General features: G+C 35.1%; 1 protein-coding gene across 2 annotated transcripts in view; it reads left to right on the plus strand.

The window, feature by feature from the left end:
• spen (spen family transcriptional repressor split ends) overlaps nucleotides 1-21,306 on the plus strand; it is a 284,521-nt gene that overhangs the window by 232,709 nt on the left and 30,506 nt on the right. For both annotated transcript variants that reach the window (XM_072542152.1, XM_072542156.1), the window contains exons 3-4: nucleotides 15,951-16,415; nucleotides 17,282-17,449. In XM_072542152.1, the coding sequence (XP_072398253.1) occupies nucleotides 15,951-16,415; nucleotides 17,282-17,449 (633 nt within the window). The remainder of the gene's footprint in view (nucleotides 1-15,950; nucleotides 16,416-17,281; nucleotides 17,450-21,306) is intronic.

Consider the following 21,306-nt stretch of genomic DNA (forward strand, 5'->3'; position numbering starts at 1 on the left):
GCAAGATCCGATTACTATTGTCCCTCTATTCCTCATCACTTCATTCCAAAAGTAACAGATAGCTTTATCAATTTCACAAGTGCTATCTGTTTCGGAGACTTGGTCTTTTTTCGCCTTTACTTCTACTACTGTAAAATTATAACAGTTTAAGCGAGATTTGTAAAAAAATGCAAAACTTTATCCTATTGGTACAGGTAACACTGCTTGTAAATCATAAGTAGCCAGATGTATATTGTTATCAGATTTTTTTGTTTTCAGTTTATCGTTAGTTTTTTCTTTACGACTTAGATCCTTTTCCTCTAAGTGACTTTCAATGGTTGTTTGCATATTTTCTTTTTCTTCTGCTCCGTCATTTTTAAAAGATTCGCATTGGTCATAAAGATCTATCTTCGGGATAAAAAACCCTATATTAAATTCGCTGTTGAAAATACGAGAATAACAATCGTAGGTTGCTGACTCTTCTTCTTTTGCTTCTTTTTGTTCCTTTATATAGTTCCTGTGAAGTTCCGCAATAATTAAACCACCGTCTATGTAGTGCCTCGAAGAATCACCAAGATAGTGACTTTCAATTCATGGAATTGAATTTATATGGCTACGAACAAAATCCAAAATTGTGTCACTTATTTTCTTGTGACTCTCGTGCTTCCCACTTTTATCTTCTGGTAGAATAGTAGATTTTTCACTTAAAACTGCTTTATTTAAAACGCGAATAGCTCTTTCAGTTATTTCCAAAGTATTAATGAGAAACGTTTTACATAACCGTTCTTGTTTTCCCTTGCCTGTAATGAAAAATACATAATTTGTATTTCTGTGAGTGGTTTTTGATGTAGAAATACGTCGGTTGCTCAACTCAAGTGGCTGAATACAAGAAGCCAAAATATGTCGTTATCTTTGCAATGCCCAATACTCTTTAAACTGTGTCTCTCTCAGCTTTTCGCATACCTTATTTGGACATTTCAAATATTTGTTTGTATTTGTCTGTACACACAAGTTCCATTTTTTTAGCAGCTACAGGTTTTCCTGTTCTAGAAGTATACCTCTGTACAGAATTCTTTAGTCTTTTCCTCTTTTCTTTCAACCAATTATCCACATTCTTTTGTCATTTTTTCCCTTTTTGAGTAAGAGAGCATTACCAAGTATTGGTGTTTGGGGATTTTGGTGTATATTTTACTTACATAAAATGCACTTATGTCAATGTTGCCTCACAATAAGGAGAAATCCAGATCAAAAATGACACAGAATTCAGTTACGTCAATGTTTACGCGTATTTGTGAAAAAACCTTAGAGCAACAATAACATGAAATACAATTGCGTCAATGTAGCACCGTAGGTACAAGCACACATTTTAACTATCGAAGCACAACTATACATTCTGTCATTGTTTCTCCGAGATCGGCTGATTTTTCAAATATGACGGATCTGCTCCCTGGTGGCTAAAAGCCGAACAACGCGTATGACAGTGATCTGACGAATGGGGTAACCGAATTTGGACCCAATGACGACATAAACTCATTTTCGATAAATTTGCAGTTACGTCAATATTCCACCGGGACAGCGATATTATGACATCATTATCGTAACGACGGTATTATTCACTATACTATGATAAATTTTCCGAATTTTTAAAAACATTTAAATTGTGAATACGATCACAAACTATGGTTTGATTTTAAACCAGGAGGAGTAATTCAAATTTACCGCGCCGTAATGCTTGTTTGTAATTGGTCTAACCACAGGCAAGTTTACTCCACTAAATTATGACATTTTGACACTAATGACATTTATGAAATTTTAAAATTCAAAATTTATATCGACAATTTTTTGTATTTTCTGCGTTATTCCTTTAATTTTTAGATTCTTGTTTGCATTTATATAAAAAAACAATTATTTTTAGAACTATTTAGCGACCTATTAGTGCTATTAAGATAACAATATGGATTCAATGCCAAGTACCTACTAGTGGTAATTATCCTTCCCCAACTTAAAAAAACGCCGAGTAGATTTGGGTCATTTATCATCAAATGAAAAACAATGCATTATAAACATGTACAAACAAATCAAAATTAATAATCCTGGAAAAAAATAATAGCCATGGTAGCAAAAATAAAATAGGCAACAGGTTAGTTTTGCAGAATAGTTATTGTTAAAATCAAGACTTAGTAATGTGGTAATTTTAGGTGTTGAGAATTCAACTATTTACAAAACAATTGTCCTATGTCAACAGTGATGAACAAGATATCCTATAAATTCTAAACAATATGTATGAACATAAGTCTATACCTGTATATTTGAAAAATGGACAATCCCATAAAAACTGGTTATATTCCTATAAAGTAGCATACAATATTTGTTGTTGTAAGTTAATGCGCTGATGAAATATTGTAAACTTCCATTGGATTTTAGATATAATTTTATCACGAATATATCGCTTTCGTATACGTTCCGGACGATTTCCTTCTACAGTGTGATAAATAAATTCTAAAAATTCTTCAACTTCTTCATAACAATCTGACATTTTTTTATTGTGATTAGGAAAACAAAAAAAATATATATTGGAAGTGAATTGGAAAAATTATTAAAGAATTATTATTCAAACATAAACAAACAAAGTTAGCAATCGAATACTGGATTACCACAAGGCCGAGATAATCAACCAAAAAAGAAGATGTATTTGGTGACTATTCTAGTAACTTTCTTGGGTGTAAATCTGTCTTTTTAGTTGACTCCTCCTGGTTAAAAAACAAATCATAGTATGACATAAAAGTTTGTATGCACCGTGGGCATTAATAGATGTGTATACCCTCGGAGAGTTACAAACACTCGAGCCAGAAGCCCTCGTGTTTGTAAGATATTCGCCCTCGGGCATAAACATCTACTTAATGCCGTTGGTACATAAATAACTATTATAGCCCACTTTTCTACGTGTTAAACGTATGGACTTCACGTTTATTCCATTGAATTCCATTTTTGACGTAATGTGTTATTAGAATGGATGTGAACACTGACAATTTCTGTATTATTTCAACTTCACACCGCTGTGACAATTCTGGCAAATATTTCTTAACTAACCTCGTAACTATCATTCTGTAAGCTACTGCTAATGTCAGTCGTTTTGCCAGTTATTGTGGCTAAGCTACACGTGTTTCTGTATGTTTTGGGAGGAATAATACGTTTTAGTTAGTTTTTCCTGTTTTTTTTGACATCATAGACATCACGCATAGGAAAGGAGAAAGGGCAATTATACTTATTTAATACACATCCACGACGCAAAGATAATTAAACAAAAAAACGGAGACTGGATCAGTTGAAGTTCAGCAGAAACGGGAGTGGGAGGAAAGGGGAGATAAGTTCGCGAGGTAAATGGTTTTTTTCTGAGAAATAACAAGCAATGAGATTCACCTTCAAGAAAAGCTGTGAAACCTCAAAAGAAACATCTTGTAACATATCTCTGATTTGAGTGAAAAATATGCTCACTGAACAAAACACCGATGAAATGTCTTGTATTCAGATGAGACACACTTTTGACTGCATGGTACCGATAAAAATTTGTGCGGGTAGGTTTTTACGGAAATTTGACTTCACGTTTTGAGGCTATTTTCATATTACTTAGATAATAGAAAAACTTGTAACCATCGAAGGCATGATGAGCAGTGAAACATATAAATAGATGTTAAAAACGAGTTTGTCCAGAAACATGGAAAAAGTTTAAGTATTAGCTAACCAATTTAAACCAATCATCCAGTAGGATTCAGTACTGTGTCATGTTTCGAAGAAGACAGTAAAATATTTCAAAAATAAATAGGTGTCCCTTACAGACATTCAGGTGTAGTTTCGAGATATACAATCAACAAAAATTACAAAAAATTAATTAATGCCATATTAAAAAATGCCATTTATGTGTCTCTAGCTAGATAAATTTTCTTTGAAGTTTTTTTTAGTAAACACATATGTTCAGGGATGTTTACTAAATCTATTAATTGCCTCTTGGACGCCCTGTTATATAATTCTAATAATTACACGGTGTTTAGTACACACAAACAGCAAACTTATAATTAGATTAATTAAATCAAGCACCAAGTTCAGTGACATCTGCGGCGCCCCCTTGCGAGCAGACCCGTAATTAAACCTAGGTATATAGTGCCTACTACAAACCACAATATCACAACGCTGGAGTAGCATTTAATAAGTATGTTGCATGTATTGGAGTGTTTCGCTCACTCTGCCTCCCTCCTCAAGTCCATCGTTGAGATTGAACCGAGAGTAAAAAAATGAGGAATAATTGTATCCTCGTAACGAGGCAAAAAACTAGTATAATGATGGTGGTTTGGAGGATTGGAGGAGTGCCACGTTCGTCAAACAGAGGCGTAGTTACTTTTTTATAAATATAAAAATTTGAAAACCTTCAGTATGATCTTTAATTATTTTCTTCGGTTCATTTATTTTTTTTTAATCAGTATTTAATCAACTCCATTAAACTAAAATTAATATTAACTAAAAATATACAACTTAATGGGGAAATATTTAGCAAAACAAGCTTGAGGATTGTCCGTATTCTCGTCTGCAAACAAAATCGTACGCAAACAAAAATTGTGCAAAAATACTTTATGCATTTATACAATCTGCAAAATATGTATCATTATAATCTGAGATCAAGATCATTAAGCAATTATGTTATAATCCCTAAATACTAAGGTCTTCTGCACTAATGTGCCTTTAGGTTTAATAGCTATAGTAACACGAACACGACTACTCCCAGGTTGGAGCTGCCGTTTGTCACAACTATTGGCAGATTTGAATATGAATTTTTAACAGTTTGTACTTCAAGGATCCTTAACCCTTTCCAGTCCAAATTATTTTTTTTCAATAAATTTTGTTGAAAAAAATGTATGCTATAGGAAACGATACAAGAAAAAATAATTGTAGATAAACAATTATTGTAAATAAAAAAGTTGATAACTTTTGTAAAAATTTTGCATCCTAGAGTCTTCAAACTCAAAAAAACTTGATCCCATTTGGAATCATCTGGCGTTGGTGGTACCTGAGTTATCTATTTATAACACTTGATATAGTGGTCTGGTAAAAAATTGACTATAATAGGAAATACGTTTTTAATTGCACTTATACTATTAACAATTTAATTTTGTACATGGAAACTATAAAAACAATTTTTATTATTGTTTAAACATAAAAACATTGCACTTAGAACATTTTATTCTAGAGTAAGACTTTATATATAATTTGCACCTTGTGCGATTTTGATCATGTAGTGGCCAGTGTTCTACGCCATCAAATCAAACATCTTGCACTGGTGCAGGATGCATTACTTGTCTCTTATTTGGTGTATTCTCTTGAGAAGGACGTCCTCGTTTTCCCGTGTCGGACTTTCCAGCTTTCAGTAATACATGTCCAACTTGAGATTTGAATTGGAGAAAGGTGATGTGTTTCACTTGTTTTTGTTTGCAGTGTCTTCGGTACAGCAACGAGGAGTTGACAATACATGTATCAATAAGATTAAATATTATTCTCAAATAAAATCTTTTTGGTTTGATTTTGATTATATATAGTTCCACAAGCATGCCATGCAAATCCACACCCCCCATCGAAATATTATATTCTTTGACAATTGCTGGTCGTTCGATTTCTACATAGGTTTTGCTCTTGTTGCACCATCTTTTCACTTTATCAAGAGGATATTTTCCTATATAGTTCGATGCTAATATGACGGACTTCAATCTTCAATTCGGACTCTTCAATCATTTCTTCTTCCAAAGTCTCTTCCTCATTATCAACATCAAATTCGATATCAGAGTCGTCAAGAAGACCAACAACCTCTTCCTGGGACAGATTTTGCAATTCCCGAAAAGAAAGTTTGGTTTTGGTAGTTTTGAACTCATGATCCATCTGGAATAAAAAAAGTATATTGCACTTTTGTATTTTATTGACAGAAACAAAATTCACACGACTTCCCAATGATGCCATTTGGAGACCTCCACAATGGCCCAATGATTCCATTTGGATTCATTGATATTTGTAATGTTTACAGAAACAATCTTGTAAATATTAGCAAACTATATTGCAAATTATCAAATAAAAACAATGTAAGAAGCAAAATAAATTTTTTCGTGCAATTACTCACCTTAGAATGATTTGAAATTTACAGTGAATTGATGATCGTTGTTTCACTACGAAGTTTTACATTGAAATGTGACTAACGCTTACTGATAGAATTGTCAAATAAATCAATGCGACGTCATCTAGTAGGAAGGTGAGGCAACGCAATACCGTTCACCAAATCGACAAAGTAGTTTCCTTTGCCGCTAAAGCAGAAAACATTGCTATGATATATGAAGCATTAATAGGAAGCAGCTTATGTGATATGGAAGAGAGTAGATGTCCGAAAAGAGTGTGGTGATGGACTCCCGTTGGAGGACGGTCAAAGAAGACTTGGAATGTTGAGGTGCAAGAAGCACTGGTAGCGAGAGAATTACTTTCAAATGACTGGATTGGAATCTTTTCACGTTTCGTTTTAATGTGGGCTTTCCAGCGACTCTAGCGTCAAGTTTCATTCCCAAATACTTATATATATTTATAATAGGGAATCTGAGCGTTTATGTGAACGCGTTGTTTTTGTTAGTAAAGTTGACATGACCAGATCGATTAATCGGTTTAATATCTCAATTATTATTAATATCTCTCTAATATCTTCTATATCTCACTTCCAAATTAAAAATTGAAAAATATGGGTTCAATATTTTTCAAAAATCAAACATGACCCACACCCTACACCCTGGGATTGGGGACGGGGGCAACTTTGAAATGTTAATAGGAACCCCAATTTTTTTATTTCAGATTCTGATTTTACCAAGTTTTCAGTACCATATCAATTAGTTTTCTGTACATATTTCACGTAGATTCCTAATCTGCAATAAAAAATGTAGTTTTCCGTTTAAGATCTTAAAGCTGTCCTCCGACAAGGGTGGGAGGGTGCGGTCGTGTTTAGAACCATTCGATAAATTTTAAAAAAATATTAAAAACGTGTTTTTTAGCTTTTTATTTGAATTGAAAGTGTATTTCTCGAGATATTAAACTGTTTCTATAATTTTCCTCGTGTATCACGATAAATAGTTCTTTCCAACTATATCGCCCTTTATCAACAATTCGAAACATGTTCCTTATAAAAGTTACGTATTTTTTTTTATAAGGAATCCAAATCTGCAATTTAACAGGGAATTCCCATTTAAGATTTTAAAGTTTCCCCTATCCCGCTCTGGGGGGTGTGATTGGGGTGTCGTGTTTGCTGTAATTCCATAGAGTTTTGAAAGATATGAAACTCCTGTTTTTTAGTCTTTCGATCCGATATTCACTTCGCCAAATATTCGACCGTTCCGCTTCTTTTCACACACCCTGTATATAAATATTATTTTGATTTCATTTGACTTTAATAGAACAAAATCAACATTCTTAGTGAACATAAAATAGAGGAAATTAAATCATTTACATTTCAAGCGATTGGAATTAAATTTTAAAGCCACTGTTTGAGGTCCACTGATCATCGCTTACTTACTTATCGGTCTTCATATTATATTTCTTTACCAAATATTTAAATCAGTAGTTTCAAAAGTACGCATATCTTTGATAATTGGCAACCTTATTAAGAAAAATGCAATTTAGCGTTCCATAAAATTTTATATTACTGAATTTATTGTCAACTAAATCAATCAGTAACGCCATTGTTTTAGCTAGACCACTTAAGAAGCATTTTGTTCTCTTTTTGACCGTCGATCCAATTACATTGAAAATAGTTGATGGGGCTTTTAGCTAAAGAGATTTTAATCGAAAAATAATTGTTGTTTCGTCATAAATGTTGATACTTACCTACAACAGCCAAGTGATATTGTGGGTGTTGCCGATATTAGAATACGAACGTGTATTGCGACGGGTCATTTACTTTTGAGTTCGGACGTTGTACGATTAAGTGGAGGAGGAAGTTATTAAGTGATCTGATAGAAAGCAGGCAGATTGAATAGTTTTTATTCTAGACTAAAAAAGCTTGGTTTTATGTAAAATACCTTCATATTGTTATTAACTTTTCAATAGGGAATTGTCGACTTTTTAGAAAAAAAATATTACTATCTTTGCTATAGTGAGTTAGTGACACTTCACCAAAAAAGGTGATTTTCAATTAAAAAAAATGTAATTTATAATTAAAAGTGTATTTATTTCTGAATGTAGTCTCTCTTTAGTTATTACACTTTCCCCAACATTTCTCCCATATCGAGATTATTTCTGTGATTTTAGAAAGTCTACAAAGTATGATTTATCGCTGTTGCTATTTCTTCATTCCAGCTAAAAGGTTTTCCAGCCACATATTTCTTAAACTTTGGGAATATGAAAGTTAGGGGAGTCAGAATCTCACGAAGAGGAAGAATGTTCCAACAATTTATACTTTTAATGTTAACAAAGGAAGAGGATACAGAATGGGTAACAAAGAAATCAAAATATTCTGTTACGCAGGCGACGCAATATTGATAGCCCAAGGTGAAGATAATCTACAAAGACTGGTCCACAGATTTAACATAAGAGCAAAAGAATTTAATACGACAATCTCATCTCAGAAAACTAAAACAGTAGTAGTCACCAAAGAACCAACCAGATGTAAAATAGAAATTGATGGCATCAGTATTGAACAAGTAATGGAAATAAAATACCTGGGAATTACACTGTTTAGCTATGGAGACCTGGACAAAGAAGTGAGAGATCAAGTACAAAAAGCAACACATTAACACTGAGATGAAGTCAAGAATTTGTAAAGCCAGTGTAAGACCAATAATGACATATACCTCAGAAACAAGACTCGACACAGCCACAACGCAAAGGCTACTGGAGACGGCAGAGATGAGAGTACTGAGAAGAATTACAGACACAAAATAGAAAAAGAAAATGGAATAACCACATAAGCAGAATGGAGGAGACCCGTGTCGTCAAAATAGCATTGCTGAATTGCATGCCCTCCAAGTATAAAGACCTGGTAGGACCCTGGGCTACCTATCTCGCGACATACGCCCATAGTGAAACCTCTGCCCCTACGAGTCCGACACCAAAGTGAAGGTGCCACGCAGCGTGTGCAAGTCACACCGCGTGTGGGCTTCACCCTCCCCGTAGTACCTGTGTTGCGAGTACCTCACCTACCCGTTATTCCCACACCATGGGCGGATAGGCTCGGCAGGCGGAGGAATTTCCACCTCGCACGTAGACAGGTCGCCGCCGAGGATCTCTCCTCTACCACTCTTGGATCTCCCGGTGGGTACGTGCCGGGGCACCCACACCACGCCTGACACAAGGTCAGGAGAGGTATGTACGGGCCCAGCTCGTTCAACCTCACCAGGCTATTTTGGAATGGGAGTAGAGTGGTCCCACGAGAGTCTCGTCTCGGATACTAGGAATGTAGACCGGTGACCGTGTCGCCGAAGCGACCGTGTGAGTTTCTACCAACCCGACACCTCCTCAAGCGACGGCTCTCCACCTCCCTATTCCTACCCATTAGTCGCCTCTTACGACAGGCAGGGCTTTCTGACCCCGGCCGTATTCTTATCTCCGCGAGCCGGACGGAGCGTCAAAATAGCAAGAGATAAGTCACCAATCGGCAGAAGAAGTATCGGACGACCGCGCAAAAGATGGAGTGACAACTTTTCATAGAGGTATTAATCCGCCAATGAACAAGCAGAATTACTTATAAAGAGGAAGAAGAAGAATGTTGTAAGTTTTTCCATTGCTAATTACAATCGACAAGCCCCAGGATTAGAGAAGTTAAACTATTAGAAAACGAAGAATCAGAACTATGTTAAATAATCCATTATCTAATTATAATATGATAAAAGAGTTAATGCCCGAGGAATGGTAAATTGGTATTAATCAGATAATGTATACGAAAAAAGGAGATAAGACTATAGATAGAATAATACTATAGAAAAGCCAGAACTGTAGAGGAATTAAATTGATATTTAATTCCTCATCCTCCATCTTTATTAAATATACAATGATGCAGAGATTCTCTAGATCTTCGACGCTGTTGAAGATATTCCAAGAACAAATACTAAAGCCATGGAAGTTTTGCAGGTGACCAAGTGGTAACGGCTCAAGATGAAAAAGATGTATCATATGCTCCAAAAACTAGAAGAGGAATACACAAGAATGAACGGGGTATTAGGCTATTGAGTATTTTCAAAAAAAAAAATAAGGCTTAAAGGAAATACGAAAAATATGAAAAAACCGCGAAGTGCTACCATTTAAGGGGGTGCGTTTTTGAGAAAGGGGTGAATTTGTCCTGATGCACTAGGGTGCATTTGTTTGAATTCTATACAGTTTTAGTACATTAACATCTACAGAAAAGTTGTTTAAAATTAAATTTCCTATCGAACTGTTATCTTTTATTTAAAGTCAAAAATAAGCTTTTTTGAAAAAATGTATTCAAAACACGAAGCAAAAAAAACAGGAACACACGCGATCTTTTTTGGGTCATAACTTTTTTCCACGGTGGTATAGGTGTAGGCATTGTTTTACAAAAAAAATATCCTTCAAAATGACGTTTGGTAAAAGAATTTAGGATTTACAATATCCCAGATACGATTTTCAAAGTTCGCCACTCACACAAGGAAACTAAATTCCTGTAGTTGGCTGTAACCATGTATCACAAAAAAATTTTATTTGGATGTTTGAAGCCACTAAATATGTGGGTAAAAACACTTTTACCCATAATTAACTTTGAATTACATCTTTGATATTTAAAAGCCATGATGTTTACGTTACAAAAGGAATTGATCACATGGCAACATAGGACTCCACTGGGGTTGCTAGTCCTTAGACGAAGTGTCTGTGACGACATGTTGTTGCTATCAACACAAGAGTGACATTAATGTGAACAATTGTGCATTAAGTGAATATTCAGTCACTCTAAACTATGACCAAGTAAAAATATTGGCAAGGGAAAGAAATCAGAAGAAAATATCATAACTCATCAATGCAGTAATGCAATATTACTCCTATTCTTTGTCTAACCGTCTTCCACCTGCTCTTCTTTGGTTGTTTACTCCTTCCAGGAACCTTGTTCTCAATGACACATCTAGATTTACTCTTATAGATTCATTTTAAATTTTTCCTTTGTCACCCCTCTCGCCAATGTAAGAATTCTCATTTCTGCAAAGTGCATTCGTTGTTCTTTTTTCTTTTTAATTGATTAACATTAAATGCTTTATTTATTTCTATTCAAAGTCATTTACCAACGAAAATTACCATCTTATTTGATGGTTATTCACGGAATTTTTGTTTACGGTTCCAGTCTGCTCTAGTTCTCTTTTAGTATTTTCTACCAACACCAAATGATTAACTTACAATAAGAAGATTATACCACGGAATATAACATTGAAATTTCCCTGCATTAATGTGAATAGTTAAGTTACCACTACCACTTTTCTAAGTGTTATTCTATCTTACGCATCTCTCATAATTTTCTCACAAGTTTTTATCTGTTACTCTCTACATATTACGTTGGTTGGAATTTTTGTCTCAAAATGTTGCTAGAAGTTCGATCTACCTAATTTCACAAAATTTTATTCGGTAAAAGATTGGGCAAGATACTGTTCAAGGTACTGATACAAATTGTGTAAATCATGATCTATCTTCGATCGAAAATGCTTTACATTGTCTTTTTTTCCTTTTTTTTATCATAAAATGTAAAAAGGCTCTCATCTTTGTCTCGGTATTGCCTTTCAAAAAAAACCATGTCCTTCTAAGTCTGCGGACGATATCGTAATAAACTGTGACTTGTTTTTTGTTCATTAATGGGCGTATTGGTAACGCTGCATTGTCGAGTTGATTAAGGTTGTTTCGTAAGAACGACTCGATATAAAAGAAACCTTTCATTTCCCTACTAAATCGTGGTGATTATTTCAACCGAATTACAAAAAAGCATTCATCATACAGTGGGTTCTCGAAACACAATACACGCTTTCTCTTATTTTTATTAAATTAGATGCAACTCAATCCTCATGGTTGCCATCATAAGTAGAATATACGAGGGTGAAACCGATATTTCTCAAAAAGCAGAAATGTCTAAAGCCAAATGGCATAGAGACCTCTAAAAAATGTTCTTCCGTAAATATATAAAAAGGCTTGTTTGATCGACCACGTATAAGAGTTATTTGCTTTTGAAAATTTTTATTTTTTTTTTAATAAAAACTAATTTCATGTATACGTGGTGCAATTTAAAAAAATGCTGCCTGATACTATTTTATACTTTATTGACAACATACCATTTTGTGGTTATAAAAGTAAAAAAAATACATAAGTAATACTAAAATAAAAAAAACTACTAATGAAATTCCCCGAAACAGTTTCTGTCTGAAACCAAGCACCTCCAAGCATGTCATCTTTTCTGACTTTATGTTTAAATTGTTGACTAAAATTGATTGGTCGCTGGTTAATCGTTGTGGTAAATAATTGATCGATAGGTTGAAGAAATAACTTGTTAGACGAAATCTTTCCACACGTTCTTTATTGTGCTCTTATGGAAACATATTGTTTCCATATGTTGTGATACCATGTTTTATTGTGATACCATGTCAATAAGTGTTACGCCTTCATGAATGCCCAACCTTTTCGACTATTGTCCTCTAGCTTCTTTTATTAACATTTTGTCTCATAGCAGCTTGATGTCTCTACAAACTATACCCAAACTGTGGATGCAATTTTGAGTTAAGTTTATTTGTAAACTAGATACAAAACTGTCGTAGGAAGAAAAGCCGATATGTGTGATACCCCTACAGGTAGGTGGCTTAACCACAGTCAATAAACACAGAGGGCGTTTCATTATCCAGGGCACCCAAAGTAACTTTCAGATCATAAGCCTCCTCACGTAAGTCACACGCTAAGGAGGGGCGAAGTAAAAGCCTGGGGGTCAGATAGGTACCACTTCAATAGCGAAGTGTGACCGTTTTGATCTTTGGACATGTGGATCCCACTTTACAATGGTATACACATGTTCCTAGGGGCAGGGTTGATCACTGTGAGTGTGTAGATACAAAACTCTTGTCGTAGAAAGATAAATGAATCACTACCTTATTGTTGGCACTTATATCAGGTAAGTTGTCTGATTATTTACACGACCCACAATAACCTTAAATCATAAACAATACAACACAAGCGGCAAGAAAAAATAATTATAACCGTATTTTTGAACTTTTTGGGACTATGCTATTTTAGATTGTGTGATCTTTTACTTTACATGTGTGTTTTACACAGGTAAATATTGCTCTATTGGTATATATTTCAGGTTATGTCTATGATTTTACTACTCTTACTCTTATTATGAAAGGCCGCCTTGTGAGTCCAAGTGTAGTTGACGATTATTACTTAAATATATTATCATCAAATTTAAAAGATGTGATGTATGTAACTGCAGTGAATTATGAAATAATATTGGAATACATAAATTTTATTTTAATCTTATATTTGTCTTATTCTAAAAATTACCTTTAAAATTTTATTAGAATGTAAATTTTATACATTAACGACTGAAGGCTGTTTATCACACACGCGTATAAAGTCAATTTACGCGAAGTTCACCTTGCGCTGAGCGTATGCATCTACATCGGACGTTCAACTTTTAACTCGTATATCATTTTTTATATAAAACATTTCAAGAAAACTTCCTCAACTGTAACATAACAGAAAGGCTAAACATTTCAAGAAAAGTGTTATATTTTAATGTAGAATAGTTTGTTTTTCTACAAACCGACTTGGCCACTCAGTTTTAGCAATGAAAATCTAAAAATGTGCAAAATAAGTTAAAACATCTTTTAAAACTCGCTCATAGCGAAAAAATGTTTCTGCTTTTATTTGAAATACTCTATATAATATTCTTTCAAAGTTTAAAAAATAAATATAAACAATTAATTCAAACAATACCTAAGATTCAACGCTTTAAAACATGAAACATAAGAAAAATTCCAAAAATAGTTCTAAAACAATTAAACTTAAATTGTAGCTTATTCTCAATAAAAATAGTAATTATTTTATAATTAATTTAATATTTGGTCTGAATTTGACAGGTGTGTCATACGTAAACAACGTATGCTTTGTTAATACGTTAACAGGTGGCGTTAGGAGCAAACATCATCATTTGGCTCTACAACTCTATGTGAGTCTTGGCCCCATTTTTTTTCCATCCATTGTTGTCGGTTCTGAGCAGCTATTTCCCATTGCTGTATTCCCAATTCGCGTAGATCACAGACTACTGCGTCCTTCCATCTCTTTCTTGGACGACCAACTGACCTTCTGCCATCGGGCCTTTCCCAAAATGTGGCGTTCAGTAGTCTTTCGTCACTCTATCTTAGTACGTGGCCCGCCCATCTTATTCGGTCTGCTCTAATGTAGCGTACTATGTTTTCATCTCCACTACTATCTGGAGTTCATCATTGTGTCTTCTTCTCCATTCTCCTGTTGTCTCTTCTCTGCAAGGCCCATAGATAGTCCGCAGTATCTTTCTTTCCAGTACCAGTAATTTTGTCGTTTCCCGCTGGTTCAGAGTCCATGTCTCGCTTCCATACGTTACTGTGGGACGAATTATTGTCTTGTACACTCTTATTTTTGCTGGTATTTAGAGTATTTTTGATTCAAGTACGGTCATTAATAAGTAATATGCCCTGTTTCCTGCAATGATCCTGGCTGCCACGTCCTTTTCATATTTATTTTCAGATGTTATGATCGCTCACAGGTACTTGAATTCTTTGACGACTTCAAAGTTGTATTCATTGATTGTTACGTTTTGTCTAACCCTTGGTCTTTGGTTCTTCGTAAACACCATGTACTTGGTCTTATCCTCGTTGACTTTCAGACCAACTTCCTTGGCTCCGTTTTCGAATAGGGTGAAAACTTCTTTTGCATCTCTGGTGGATTGTGCAATTGTGTCCACGTCATCCGCAAACGCCAATAGTATTTTTGATCCTTGGGCGGCAAATCGGTGTGTCGGTTGTGGTTGAGCTTTCCTTACCGCATGTTCCAGTGCAAAATTAAATAGCAGGGGGGCGAGAGGATCTCTTTGCCTAAGCCCGGTGTCAATGAGGAATTCCTCCGACGTGGTACTGCCAATTCTGATCCGTGCGGAAGCGTTGTCTGTGCTCACCTGTGCTAATCGTACTAGCTTTCCAGGTACTCCCATTTCTACCATGGTCTCCCACAATGCTTCTCTGCTAACAGAATCATAAGCTTGTTTAAAGTCCACGAAGATTTGGTATACATCGCGGTTGAATTCCCAATTTTAACATAATAATTTATAACAATATAGCAAACATAATAATTTATTGAATTTGTTTAAAATATAAAAAATAAATAATAAAATTACTTCAGTGAATTTTAAAAATATTGAAATTTTAAAAATACAGAAAACATAGTATGAATCTTCGCGCTAGTTTACAGTACCGCCTACTGGTCCACTTTTTTAAAACTTTTTATGACATTACAGTATGAATTGACAACAACAACAATGTGTTTATGGGTATTACTGACAACGAAAACAAAATAAAAGGGACATATAATAAAGTCGAAGGATTCTCCGTAAAACATAAGCGAAAAGGATTGCCAAATTGGCAGGATTTTAATTTTTTTTATTTAAGCAAAATTACTTAAAGCGCGTTGTCCGAACTCCCCCTTTAACGCACCGTAACGTCCTTATCAGTTTAATGAATATGTTATAATTATTAGTATAATATAATTATATATAATTATTATAATTTTTAATAGATATTAATAGTTATTCTAGATTTTACGTTTCTAATATGTTGCTTTATGTGAAATTTTTTGGGGCGATATTTTATCGTCAGATTTTCCATGTTTTAGTTGTTCAAAATTTTCAAATTCAAATACTGGAAATTATATTTTCCTTTTTCTTGTTTCAGGTCCACCGACGATCACGGTACATCCGCGTTTTCGGACCGGTGCTTCTACGACAGATCGTCTTCAACGCGGCTGACTGGCGGCAGCGGCAGCGTCTCTAGCGGCGGAGGGAGCGGCAGCGGCGATGCCGCCACAGAGTTCGGGGGTGCCGGGCGAAACGGCGGCAATCGGGCCAGCGCTAATGCCGTACCACCGGCCGCTACTCCCGTCTCTGGTTCGTACCACGTTGATGTCGTCACCACTACCGGCGGCAGATCCTCTTCGTCTTCGACATCGTCGACGGCGGCGTCCGGAGGTGGTGGCGTTACCGTCACCGGCACGGGAAGGAGCAGGGAACGGACCGGGAGCAGCTACAGAAACGGACCCTACGGATCCGCCTCGGCTTCTGCTGCAGCCGCCTCTTTGGAGAGCACCAGGCATTCTTCGAGAACTACCGTTAACAATTCCTGGGGGTACGATTCGTCAAGGTGAATAAAGTCCATATTTACTTTCACCTCTTGGCTTAAAAACATTTTACGACTTCTGTCTTCATCTGGATTACCAGACATTGGATTAGATAAATGCTTTGCTTATCTCATTTTTCTAACCTACCTCTTATTGTAGAGACCAACAACAGTTCGTGGGATGATATTTTCTGGTACTTTTTCTATTGTTTTCTTTATGTCTTCCATATCAAGTATACCTAACTAGTTAGTTTTTTCTTGGTCTCCATATAATCTTTATCAGAATTTTGAAATTTATATTAACATTTTTTTAAATAAATTGATCATTGCTAATGGGTAAGTTTTAGATTGCTTCCACGTATTCTTCGCTTGGTTTATTAGATCTAATATTCTCTATCTCTGTGCCTACGTAACCAATGAGCAAAGTTTAGACCTAATATCAAAGACACCAGACATTCTTTGTTGCTTATAAAAGCTCGTAAAATTATTGCTATAAAAATTGTCCCTTCTACTTCATAAGGTGCCTTTCATTTATGCGTAGGCGCCCACCGTACATTGTATTGTCAGGTGACATGTTAGATAGTCAGGATTACATTATTCTATTTTTAGCAGTATTGTGAAGCATTTCATAACAGTGGATTCCTGTCCTTTGGCGAATATTACGCAGCCATCACAACTTTTTGAGTCCTAAACCTATCTTACCCTCTATCTTTCCATCTAGTGCTAGTTGCTGAAAACTGTATCGTTCTTCTCGTAATATGTGCCCTAAATATGCCGTCTTCTTACCTATAACTGTCTCTAGTATATCATTTATAATATAACACCTGCACCACACCTATTGGATGTTCGTTGAATGTGTTGCAAATAAATCTTTTTAATTTGTTTTACAGATATAATAGCACGGGTAATAATCAGACAGATACAGGGTACAGTAATACACCATCCGAGAATAACGAGAGGCGGACTTTAGACCAAAGTTCAAAAAAGAAAACGAAATCCAGGTCCGGATCCAGATCACCATCTCCTTCGGGCAGTGCGAGTAGTAGGTCACCTTCAAGGTAAGTTTATATTTTATGATTATTATAGTACTTAGTTCAAACTTCTTTATTTGAATTTATGCGTACGTTTCCCCAGTTAGCAATCCTTTATATTATTCTGAAGCTATTTTTTTGTGGCATGTTAATATTATTTATTATCTTGTAACGCAAAATAAACCTTTATGGGTAGAAAGGAGGCCCAGAAGTGGGTACTGTTAAGAATTCTAGGTTTAAAAACTCCTAATTATATAACCCGGCTCTCGGGTGTTTTGAAGGACACAATGGCAAGCAACAAAATTACTACAGTTATCCAGTAGTCATTTTGTTGTCTAGAATAGAGTAAAGAACGACATCTAATAGGAGATAAGCAGGGGAAGTTAGATAGATGGCAAGAACATTTCAGAAAGCTGCTTAATGAAGAACCGGATGTAACTGACGATGAGCAAGTGGAAATGATAGGGGAAGTTAACGACACGGCAGAAACAAAGAGAAATCATATATAGCATGAAAAACAATATGCAGGCAGCAATAGTATTCCTGCAGAACTAACAAGCATGGGGGAGAAGCATTTACAACGCGGATATGTACCCTGCTGACGAACATCTTGGAAGCTAAAGGAAATGCCGGAAGTGTGGCGAGAGGTAATAGTATGTCCCATTTATAAGAAGAAAGATAAAGCAGTGTGTGAAAACAACAAGGGTATCACTCTTCTGGATGTAACATATAAGGTACTAGCCCCAGTAATAAGAAGTAGACTGGAAAGGCACTTAAACGAGCAGGCTGGGGAATACCAGGGAGGATTCAAAAAGGGCAGATCCACCATAGATGAAATATTCGTATTAAAAATGATTCCGAGCAGTACTTTCGAGCAACAGTTAAAGCTAAACCTCTTCTTTATAGATTTCAAACAAGCTTACGATTCTGTGATAAGAAGGCGTCTGTACCATGCTCTAAGAGTACTTGGAATTCCGGAAAAGATGATCAGACTAGTAAAAATAACCTTAATGAAGACCCACAATAGAGTAAGGACAGAAGGAAGCCGTACCGGAAAACTACTTGTTTTAGTTCCAACACGTGTAGATAATTGGATTTTCCAATTTGACATTTATCTACACTTAATTGAATTGACATACATTTGACGAAGAAGTGCCTGATGCTGTTCTGTCCCAATATTTGTAGCTTTCTTACTCTTATGGTTTTAATATTTGATCCTACAACGAGTGATTTGGAAATATTCTGTCTTTTTAACTAACTTCAGTCTACATCGTGTACATATAGAAATGCCTATGACAAAAAAAAAGGAGAAACCCGGCATTATTGTAGATAAATGATGGTATGTGAATTATGGGAGTTCATCCCATCGGTGGAGAAGACTAGATATGTTCAGATCGAAATGAAGAAAGTCATAAAATTTTCTGTACAAATGATTGAATATCTTTGATGTCAGTGTAATTTTATCGGCGTGCCTGTCAAGAAAGTGTTTAGTCATAATTCAATAATAGTAGTACTATTGTGTAATATTTGTGTGAGGTAATCAAAAATACACAACATAATAAAAATTAAAGATAGCCGAGCCTTAACTTTATTTTATCAACTAAACAAATATTATTGCCTATTGATAAAATTAGGCTTGATAAAAGAAATCAATACAAAATAGTAACATATAAATCTATAAAAACAAACTGTATCAGTTTGAAGTAAAACCTTATCAGAGAGTTACTCTAGATAATTATTATGGATGGCAATATACCGGGTTGGCCACTCGATAGAATCCACCCTGGTATTTGGTAATATTCACTGAATTTTGGCTAAAACAGATCGATTGTTATTTCAAATGAGACATCTATCATTTTCAGTACCATAAACTCTTAATTTTAAATAGGGAATGTACCTTGTGTCGCATATTATTAGATAGGAATTTGACTGGAGAATTGGGGCATCTATGATTTTTTCAGTATTACCTTTATTGTTTTTTAAATGTAACGTAAGTAAAATGAACTAAATTTTAAATTAATAAATTCTGCAGCTATAATTATTTAATTAAATATTTTCAAAATGATACCCAGCAATGTCTATACAATTATAAAGTCGCTGTTCTAAATTACGACGAACATTTTTAAGCATCTCAGGGGTTACTAGACCTACATTTATGAACTGCGTCGTCTTACTTCTTCCGATGAAGCAGGAATGGTATTATAAATCCTTAAACGACCGGGGAGTTAAATATGGGGATCTTGCTGGCCATTCTATAAACCTTCTTCGTCCAATTCATTGTCTAGGAAACCATTCATTAAGCAACCGCCTTACACGCTTTACGTTTATGCTATAATGCGGAGGTGGGCTGCTGTGTTGGAAAAACAAACCATCTTCTGAGTATTTGTGATCATTTTCGAGTATATCCGTCAAAATTGGATCACTTTGTCCTCTAATAGTTCTAGACAAGCATCTCTGTTCAAATTTTGTTGCAAAAAAATGGGCCAATAATACGATCCTCATAAATCTCTACGCATACGTTAATTTCAATTTCTGGTAGGGCGTGTTTCGTGGAAAACTTTAGGATTTTCATCACTATAATAACGGCAATTGGGCAATCTTTTACAGTACCATTTAGAAACAAAAACATTCATCCGAAAAGCATTTTAAATAGAAAGTTTGGATTACTATTTATTTTCTGTCATAATCTCACAAACTGTGGACAGTACTGCGCGAAAACCAGATTTTTGAGCTATTTTTTTAGTTCATGAAGTAGGTTCCAAGTTAATATGACCTAAAATTGCTACTTCTGCCGCTTCAGTCCTAATCACCTGAAAAAAGCGCCACCTATTTTTGTAGCCTTAAACGAAAACGACTGTCGTTTTATGTCTTTTTGAGCTGTACGAAATGTGTAAAATATTTACAAATTTCAACAAGAGCTTAGCTATGGTTTTAATGAATTGTTTTCGTTTAAGGCTACCAAAATAAGTTGCGCTTTTTGCAGCTACTACTGGAGAAGTGGAGATAGCAGGACACATTCGCTGACTTTCTGTGCATGAGTTTGTATCTACCCGACTGTCTGAAGACGTTGAGCATACAGAAATAACGTTATAACAGTCTATTGAGACCAATTAGTACACGGCAAGTTTGACGAATTGTGCTCCTTTCGCCGTTCATTTACATATTCGGCGTTTCAATTCATCAAAGTTCATCAAATTCATCAGTTGTAGTATTCTATATCGAGATCCCCTCATTATATATCCGAGATAAGACATTTAGCAATTCTCTATCTTTGTTGACCCGCCGTAGTACTTCATTAGTTTTTCTTGCTGTCCAAGGTATCTTCAGCATCCGTCTATGAATCCACATTCCCAATGCTTCAATTCTGCTCATACTTGGTACTTTTAGTGTCCACACTCCTGCTCCATACAAAAGTACAAACCAAATACATCACTTAACCATGTTTTTCAATAAACTGTTTTAAAACAAATACATTATCAATGCATGAACTCCCAGCCTTAAAACCACATTGTTCTTCGCTTTTTTCATAATATTATCTTCTATTCGAGTTTTAATAAATCTTTCATATATACGTCCAACCGAGCACAAAACGGGAGAGAGCACGGTAATTTCTACACTCGGATTTACTGTCTTTTTTGTATATCGTTGAGATAAATGCTTGCTTTCATTCATTTGGGACATTGTTCATTTTAGACATCGTATAAATATAGTTGCTAGTATTTCAAATACTTGTCCAGGAGCTGCCTTAATTAGCTCTATCAGAACGGATAATGAGAAAATAATTGCTATAAATCATAAGGTATCTTTACTTTAAAACGTTAATGTTAGAAACAATGTAAGATAATTAGCAAGAAAGAATTTTTAAGTATGAAGGATATTTCTGG

The sequence above is a fragment of the Diabrotica undecimpunctata genome, chromosome 1, assembly GCF_040954645.1.
Source record: "Diabrotica undecimpunctata isolate CICGRU chromosome 1, icDiaUnde3, whole genome shotgun sequence".
NCBI classification, from domain to species: domain Eukaryota; kingdom Metazoa; phylum Arthropoda; class Insecta; order Coleoptera; family Chrysomelidae; genus Diabrotica; species Diabrotica undecimpunctata.